Source organism: Egretta garzetta, unplaced genomic scaffold, assembly GCF_000687185.1.
Source record: "Egretta garzetta isolate BGI_Z169 unplaced genomic scaffold, ASM68718v1 scaffold577, whole genome shotgun sequence".
NCBI lineage: Eukaryota > Metazoa > Chordata > Aves > Pelecaniformes > Ardeidae > Egretta > Egretta garzetta.
In genome coordinates, this window is record NW_009260138.1 from 419,058 (window position 1) to 428,412 (window position 9,355).

The 9,355-nt window shown below is 41.0% G+C and overlaps 1 protein-coding gene across 1 annotated transcript in view; it reads right to left on the minus strand.

Moving 5' to 3' along the window:
• ITGB6 (integrin subunit beta 6) overlaps window positions 1-4,290 on the minus strand; it is a 34,315-nt gene extending 30,025 nt beyond the window's left edge. Inside the window, exons 1-3 of the mRNA XM_009641665.2 lie at window positions 4,230-4,290; window positions 3,415-3,494; window positions 458-662 (exon numbers count right to left, since the gene is read on the minus strand). Coding sequence (XP_009639960.1) covers window positions 458-662; window positions 3,415-3,494; window positions 4,230-4,290 — 346 coding nt within the window. The remainder of the gene's footprint in view (window positions 1-457; window positions 663-3,414; window positions 3,495-4,229) is intronic.
• Between the last annotated feature and the right edge of the window lie 5,065 nt (window positions 4,291-9,355).

The following is a 9,355-nucleotide window of genomic DNA, read 5'->3' on the forward strand; positions in this document are numbered from 1 at the left end:
ACAAAAGAATAGCAGAATAGCAGAACTAAAAATACATCTCCTTACTTTTATGACGTACCCAGTAATTCTGAAAGTATTTTGAACTCGGTCAAACCTAGCTTCCACCTGATGAGTCAGCAGATAATTTTGGACTCAGCACAGGTTTTTATCTTTATTCTATCAAGATTTATTTTAGGCCATTCAGTCTGAGAAGTTTCAGTACATCACATTGGCTGAAAAAAAAAAAAATTCCCACATCTCCTTACTTTTATGACGTACCCAGTAATTCTGAAAGTATTTTGAACTCGGTCAAACCTAGCTTCCACCTGATGAGTCAGCAGATAATTTTGGACTCAGCACAGGTTTTTATCTTTATTCTATCAAGATTTATTTTAGGCCATTCAGTCTGAGAAGTTTCAGTACATCACATTGGCTGAAAAAAAAAAAAATTCCCACACCTATGAACTGAGTGACTTACCTGGTCGCAGCCTGAGAGTTAATTTTTGAGGAGAAATCTGCGTGACATCAGAATTGTTCTTCTGGGTTGCTACAGTCAGGGGCTTGTTTCTGTGAATTTCTACTTCTGAAATGGGAAATTCAATCAAATTCAGCTGGCATCCTTTTGACAAAAGGTTTTCTGGGGTATCACATCTCCCATGAATTCCAGCCGAGTCCGTGTAATTCTAAAGCAAACAGGAGGAGGAATGGATGAGTTAAACGTATTTACTGACCAGCCACCAGCTCCTGGCTGACGAAAGGTCAATCCAACGCAGTGAACAGAAGCAAAGGTGCAAGGTAGTGCAAACTTGCACAGAAAGAGATCTAGGTGGCGCAGAAATCTAAATTTGCCCTTCATGGATCATGTCACACAGGTGTATAATTAATGTAACTTACACCGATTTGGTATCCTGGGAGAAACTGCTCTTTTGTTGGGGAATGGGAATTGTGCCACTCACTGCATCTGGCTTCTCACAGTACTGGGAATGACAACACACAGCCCCTCTGAGCCCCTGGTTTTTCTATTACAGGATTATGCTGCCAGTTGAACAGTCTTTCCTAAACAGTTTTGAACTGCTGATGGAAAAACATTGTTTAATAACAGAAGAGGTCTTGCGGATGATAAACTCCTACAAATTTTGTGATGAACTGATGGTGGGGTACCCAGTGTTCACTGGTGGTTTCTGACTTACTCTTTCTCCTCAACACTCATTTAACAATCTCACTGAAGCAGGTAGCAAGTCCTCATTACTCTGCCTGGTGCCCAGCAAGCACCACAGCCTCCCTCCCTCGCTCCCCAGTGCCGGCGCGGCTCCCGGCATGCCCATGTCTATTTGGTTATGTTTGGCCCAGCACCCTACTTGACCTTCTCCCGTCCAGAGGAAATCACAAACCCGTATCAGCTGGAGAGCTTGCAGTTTATTTTTGTTACTCATTTCAAAGCACTTGAAATGCATTCCATTCCACAACACTGCCGCAGGGTAGGTACTATCCCCACGTAGCGGTGAACTTAATGGCTAGTTTTACAAAGAGGCTTTGTGTCTTATTACCATTTCCTAGAGCTATGCCGAGACTTTAGATCCTTAAAAGGAGTCAGTTGCCTCCTGAATGGGGAACTGCTCTGGCCTGCAAGACCTTCTGACCTGGCAATGCCCGGCAGAACCGGCACTGAAACATTCAATTCCTGGCTGATGGTCACGGGCCCATTCCATGGGACCACTCTTTTCTCCTGGATTTGGGTAAGCAACCTGGGGTTCAGCCATTAAGGCACAAATATTCTCTGAATTCAGTCACAGAAAAACTTTCCATCCAAAGCAAACCAAATTTACTTTAAATCTATTAAAACCAGAATTGGGACCCTTCTTTCCACCAAAACGTCACCCTTCGTGCCTGAAAATGATCAGGGATCTTATATATTTTGCTGCAAGCAATGGTGAGACACCTGATGGGAACAGTGGTTTATCATTCTTCAGACCAAATCTGATGTCTTTGCTCAGGCAAAACTCTCGCCAGCTACTTCTTGAAGACAGCGTGCGTAAAAATCATGTACTATTATAAAACTTTCACAGGGTGATCCATATAATCTCCTTTAGTTACACACTTTGAGTTTAGTTAAACTGGCTTTTCAAAATGGGTGAAGAGGCAAACTTGTATTTCAAATACAATTACGAAGTGTGTTTTATCCTACAGAAAGCAGAGGTTTCTTTGGAGGCACTTTGTGCTTGCTCTGACACTAAAACTCCGTCTTTTGCACTCTTGACGTGTTGTTTTCTAGCAAACAAGTGAATGAGCCTACAAACAACAAAAAAAATCATGTTTGCTACCTACTCTGAAGTTTTCAACGGTCCCACAGTTTGTTTCTTTTTTTTAAATCAATAAATAGTGTGTCATTTTTGTTTTCTGAAAATACACGGCAGTAGTCAAAATTATGGTGACCAAATTTCATTTCAAGAAAATCCTGGTTTGCTTGTTAAGTACAAACATAAAAACTACGGCAAACACAACTAATGTGGGTGGGGTTTTGTCCCCATGGTAACATTTCACAAACTCTTATTTTTAGCAAATTTATTTTTTAAAAAAGTGCTGTTGGTCTTTGTCAGCTACTTCATAAAGCAGTATGTTAGTCCCATCCTAGGCATCATTTTGCTATTCAAAAAAACCAAGAAATAATTTTAACAGCAAAGGTGTACATGAGAAACTATAGTGAAAAAGACTTATTTCTCTATTATTTCTGGCAAGATTTTAATTGTGATAGCTAACTATCTTGGTAACATTAATGAGCTAAGGCCTAGAATATTTACTGTGAAGTAGGGAGATATTATGTAGCATCGTTTACAGGTGAAAGTTTTAAAGGTAGAGATGTTAAGTGACTTGTCCGAGTTACACAGAAAATCTGCAACAGATACATATGACACAAATCCAGATTTTTTTTTAAGCCCAGGGTTTTAGCCAAAACACTTACACCTTTATCATACCAATTATAAACCCAACACTATCATCATACTTAAAACCAACCACAGATTAATCATTTGTATATGCAAACTGACTGGAGCACCTTCTGTTTACGCTGTCTGGCTTGGCGTGTAATACGTAAAATGCAGTCTGGGCTCCGACTTGATGTCTGGTGCCTCATCAGCAGCACTGTGGGTGAGCCAGCCTGGAGGCTGATGGCCTGAGCCCCTCTAATAGCACTTTTATTTCTGCCTTAGATGAGGAAGGTTGTTTTTTTTAAAATCAAAAAAACCCAAAACAATGAATAATAGACCATAAAGTCTAGATTGAAACCCACTTTTGATCCCCAGGAAGGCTTCACTAAGTGCTGCACGCATAACAAAACCACGGGCTGACCCAATTAAGTCGATACTTCATCACTCAGAGCTACTACAAACGCTTCAAGTCTTACTTTGATTTTTTTTTTTTAAATATCATTTACTCTACCTCTTGAAAACACCAAGCGCAGTGTGGTCCGGAAAGCAAACAATCTTCACAAGTGACTGCTCTTTCCTGAGAACAGGTCCCTAAATTTAAATCCAAGAAGATAAGAGACTATTAATAGTGTTTTCAATCATTCAATTTATGAAGAATCTTACCATTTAGAGAATGTGGGAGGTGAAAAATGCACACATTTAGCCATATTAAGCATTACTGATAAAATTCTTTCATAAAGGTATTTCTATTAACTCTCTAATAAAAATTAAAACCCCACAATTGCTGGCAATTAACATACTTACTTTTGCATGCCCTTATGGATGGCATCCACCATGAACATGTTACTTGGTTTTTTCCAGTGTACCTCATAAAGTGCTACATGTGTTTCTGATGTGGTGCGGGTAAGACATTGCCAACACAACCAGGCATATTAAAAGAACAGATTTACGTTCACTCTATATGCTTAAAATTGCTTCACTCAGGTCTATAGATACTTGATATGATTTTAATTTCTTGTGCAAGTACCAGTGAAACACTCAGTCACAGTTATAGTATTAAGTTTCTCAGTGGATCAAACAGTGATTAGTATAACCGAATTTGCTCAAACGTCCGTCTCTTTCATACACATTGTGCTATGTAATGCCCACATAAATCTTAAATGAATTTGCAGGGTAGCCCTACAGCAGTCTGTCAAACAAAAATAAAGTCATTAAACAAAAAGGAATGGCTAAATACAGAATACAGAAAGCTATTTCTTGTGAACTTCAGGCAAGAAACAACACAAAAATGGTTTTGAAACAGCTCTCCCTACCCCTGAGCCTTACCTTGCACACAGTTATTTCTTTGCAGAAATAGGAAGCAGAGGCAAAGCAATTCAATCCCCATTCGTTTTCAGTGCTGGCTGCGTGACAAAAAAATATCAGCGTGTTAATTAGCGTACGCGTAAAGGTAGAATGTCGTAAAAATCCTACATTCCCAGAAGGTATGTTTTCAGATGCCACCTACACCAGATTGCGAGGAAACTTCAACCTCACCGGGACAGACCATGAATAAAAGTGAAAACAAGGGCTACCTGGGCAGGTAGAGAGGACAAGCTGTGCATAAAGCACCGGGAACATGGTTATCACTTCCTTGTTTTCCTGGACTCCTTATAAGGTATAAGGGGAAAATTCATTCAGGTGGAGATTTCTGTCAATCCCAGTCGCTCCGGGTCCTAGAGCAACCCAAGCAAGAGAGCGGGTTTGTGTGTGTACAACAACTCTTCAAAGGCTCCTCTACAATAATGCCTTTAATCGTTCCCCAAGGGAGTGGGCTAGGCAGACGGGGCATAGGATTGCCAAGCGAGTGTACCTGGAGAGATGTAAAAATCCCATTTTTTCAGATTTCCTGATGCAGAGGGAAACTTGTAAAGGCAACTGTGAAAAAAACCAAAAAGCAATCACTTAGGAGATGAGGACCTGGCTTCAGTAATTCAAGATAGAGAGCACATTTATTTTATTAACATTGCAAACTGAAAAGGAAATGCTGCAGCTGTGGATTTTTTAACATGCAGAAGGAGGAATAATTGCATTTGCAGTTCTGCAACTGACTTGGGAAAAAAAAATTCATGTCAGCTTTAACTCTGTGTGATAAGTGGCCAAATACTCCACGGCACAGACACAACAATATAACAAGTTATTGCTATCTCTTCCCCTCCCACCCCCCCACCTGGAATGAAGGCAAAATACACATTTCTTACAATCTTATTAAAGGAAATAAAACTTCTTATTTGTAGATTTCATCTCTTCCCATCTTTCATGCTCTGCTATTGTCTGTTTTGCAAACCATTTGTTCAGGACAAGCCCTCTCTTATCATAAGGGTTTGCAACCAGTTCTATGCACTGCAGCATGAATTATAATTTCATTAGTTGTTTTGCTGGCCTGAAAACATATCTTTTCTTTTCTACAGTCCAAAATTAGCTCAAAAGGACTAGGTTGCTCTCACCAAGAGAACTGGCAGGATCAGACCTCCCTTTTCAAACTGGTAGTAACTGCAATTGCGGGGCAGGGTGTGATGGTAGGGATGGGTCTATACTGGTTAAACTCAACATGCCTGGAAATACTGCTGGGCATTGAAGCCAACTGGCACAGAAAGACCTCAGTTTATGCTTGCAAATTGCCTATTGGGACCATTCTAGCAACCAAATTGTGCCCAGAAATTGCTTGCAGAGAGTGTTAATTGGAAGAGGTCAAATTCATGCCAAGGAGCATTTTAACAGTTTAATAGCGTAGATAATCTCATTCCAGTGCCTGGAAATATTCCCAAGCACATCCAATTTTACTAGTATTTACACAATCTATGGGTAGTTCCATAGCAGCTCAAGCTGGATTACGTCAAGCCTACCTTTGCCCTGCCCTTGTGTTCCCACCCCTTCGCTCCTACTGGTAAACAGTGAGCTGATTCAGACTGATCCAGTTAAAATGCAATCACCTTCCATGGGGAAGGTGGGGGGCTACTTTTCACCTGGCTCCCTTGAATTGTATGGCTGCCGGGTCCCAAGCAATTGCCAGGTCAAGGGAGGGAGCAGGAAAGAGGCAGGAAAAGTGGGAATACGTTAGACTGGATTTAGCCCAGCTTAGGCTGCTGTGGAATCTTACCATTCCTATTTACAACATTCCTAAGTCTCCTTCAGCTGCTTTCGATACCTTGGAGGGTCCTTTGTAAGGCACTTTTCAGCTACAGCAATTTCCTGCAGCATGAAAAAAGCATCAATTAGATTGTGTTCCCTCAGCTGGTGAAGACGCAACTCTGTAAGGACACTGTCTGTAACTCTGTAAGGTCAAAGAGAAGTGGAGTCAACTGGAAATGTTTGCTCATACTAAGAAAAAAAAAAATCCTCCTCTAAGTGCCATCTAATACATCTTATTTCCCTGTTTTTAATTTACAGTTTTGTACGTGTCCTCTAATACTGTTGCTATGTCTACAGCCTTGCAGAGCTCCAAACCCCAGTGCTTTCCCTTTCAACGTAGAAGGCGACTTTGTAGCCCTTACTAGCCTCTGGTAGTATAACAACACTTCAAAGCGTGTGCTCAAAGGACTTGGTGCCTGTCCTTCAGCCTCCAAAAGGTACCAGACACCAGCAGTGGCCCAGATTAAGGACCAGCCAGCTGAGCAGCTGGCAATCAGCAAATGCTTATTCTTAGATTCAAGATATCAAACTTTTTAGTGTAGAGAGAATGAATAATACAGCCTACGTAAAACTTGCAAATTCTGTTTGATATTATCAGTTCCCCGTATGTTTGTGTGCTAATATTTTATATAGGTCTTGGCAAGGACAGCAAGAGTGGAGGCTAAGTGTGGGCCTCTGAATGGGACGGCTGCCAAAGACTATCTGAATAAATCTTGCCTGAATAAAATAGCTAAGTTTCTGCAAATTATTAAGGACAGACCTCCCCAGACTGTCTGGAGAGAGCAGAGAAGGAAAAGAAAGTAGCAGAACAAACAACAACAAAAACACGGGGTGGGGGGAGGGAAAAATCAGGGTCAGTTTGCGTTTTTAAAAACTGGCACAATGAGAAGCTCGCAAGACTGGACAGAGTGGGAATAAAAAAACCTCACTGGCAGGGGCACGGGAGGTTAAGAGAAGTCCAGGAAAGGAGACAGCATACACCAAGAGCAGATCTTGGGCAAGGCAAGAAAGCCCAGGCAGGAAGCTGACAGACGATTCTTGTCTTGAAACATCACCAAATACCTTGTGTAATATCTAAAGGTAAGCTGACCAGGAAATTCCTCTACTAATTAAATGCTTCATTGGCTTTAACTACTACACATGCTAGAAGAGCAGATTCACAATCTGGAGTAGCCACGCTGATGTGGGGAGGATGTGTAAAAGCCTTCAGGATCCTGGCATTGCTTGGTTTGACAGCAAGGTTCCCCTTCTTCATAAGGTTTGTAAGACAGAGTCTTGTTTCGTTCACCCAAATCAGAGGCATCAAGTCAATAAGATATAACAAAACAAAAAGGTAGTTTATTGTACAGACAGAATGCTATTGTTATTGTTTTCATCAGCCACTACATATTCATTTTGGAGCAAGTTTTGGTCTCAGTTAAATCAGGATTGTGGTTTTATAATGGCACATGGGAACAGAAAACAGCTGTTTATCTTTCAGTATGGCAATGCTGAATAATACAAGTCTGTGGTTCTTTAAAAGATAATAAAATTTGTCTAGGATAAAATCTTTAGTGCATTTCTCCCATACCTGGCATTTATAATACATGAAGATAGCACAGAAAGAGATTCTGTTCATCCAATCAACTTATAGCAAATTCACTGGCAAGTAACAAACATTGAATATCAAGGTACAGAAAGCAAGCAAGCTAATGTTGGAGACAGGGAATAAGAAATAAACTAAAAAACATTAGACTCAAGTTGCATTTCATGAATAATAGTGTGTGGGGGTTGCCTCTAGAACAACGGTGTCTCTTTTCTAGCACACTGAGCTGAATCCGTAAGTCTGGTGATGGGTCTGTAAAGGTTCCAGAATGGGGAGCGTTTGCCTACAGAAGAATGCCTCACCATTGGCCCATTCAATTCTAAAAATTACTTTGTTTTATAAAAAATACCAACCTCTCCTGCAAATAGAGTATGAACTGATGTAGCATAATTACACATACAGGGAGACTAGCCCAAGAGAACACAACAGTTAGCTCCTTTTGTGCTAGACAAAACCTGGAAGAGCAGGCATGTTAGCTCCGGTGAAAGCTTATCGGTTAACATAAGAGATCAGGATGTCCCAAAGCTCATCAAAGCAAGGAAAATCTCTTTTAATTAGAAGCTGGAGAGTTACCCATATGTAGGAAAAATTCTTGTAAGCGATCTCTCAGCCTCACATGCAACCCAGCTCTTAATTCCCAATGCTCTTCTCATACAGACTCTCACCCTGAAAGCCAGGAAAAATACAGAGCAATTTAAAGTCTGAATGTCCCATAGGCTGGGACGGTTTTCTAATATTTACAAAGGTGGGGGGAAGCATCTCCTGCACTTCAGAAAACATTTCTCTCTTCCTGCTCTTCATCAGAGTTTTGTGGGACTGGAAGCAATGAGGTGGGGTCTCCCGCCTCTCCACCACATACAGTGACGTTCACCTCCTCAGTGCATCCGTAAGAGGCAAAAGGCTACGCTCCTTAGGCCAGAGGCAGGCTGCTTTGCATTTGAAATATCTAGTGACTTTATTCTCTCCCTGGCTGGCTTCCAAATCAAATCTGTCCAGAAAGCTCCTGACGATCTTGGATGGGGAAGCAAAGTAGACTTCAACTGTTTCAGTCAAACTTTTTAACTCAAAAGAGAGCAACTGAAGAATATGCAAAAGTCTACAGAATGAGGCGTTAAAATACTTTTCTCTCAAAGACGACACATGTTCTGTAGCTGCACAGTCAAGAGCTTCCAGACTCTTGGGCCAGCAGAAATGGAAGGCATTTTATTCAGAAAAAGTCTACCCAGAAATACATCCCTCAGCAGCCTGACAGACCCAGTTCCACAGAACGGCAACGACAGATGTTTCAGAGGATGCCTATCAATTAACTAAGCAACAAAGCCTGGAAAAAAAGTTTCCAAGCTTAAAACTTAGATTCATCTCTAAGAAACCTGAGGTGATTTGAGTAGCCACAGAACGGTGTGAATGCCCTGCAAACAGGAAAGTCCGGCACAGACAGAAGCCACCCACAAATACTGCAATGGTGCTGGAAGGACTGTCCTGTCTCTGCCTTTGCAGCAGTGTAGCTCCTGGCAATACTTTAGGGAGAGCTGGCAAAAACATTTAAAGAGAATGCAACTATCCCTACCAAATGGTTGTATTTAATGGGGAAATTCACAGTGATGGTGAATTCGACTAATCAGTAGTTTTTACTTTTTTTTTTGCTTGAAATTTTTTCTAGATATAAAATAATAGCATCACCTATCAAATTACTGTG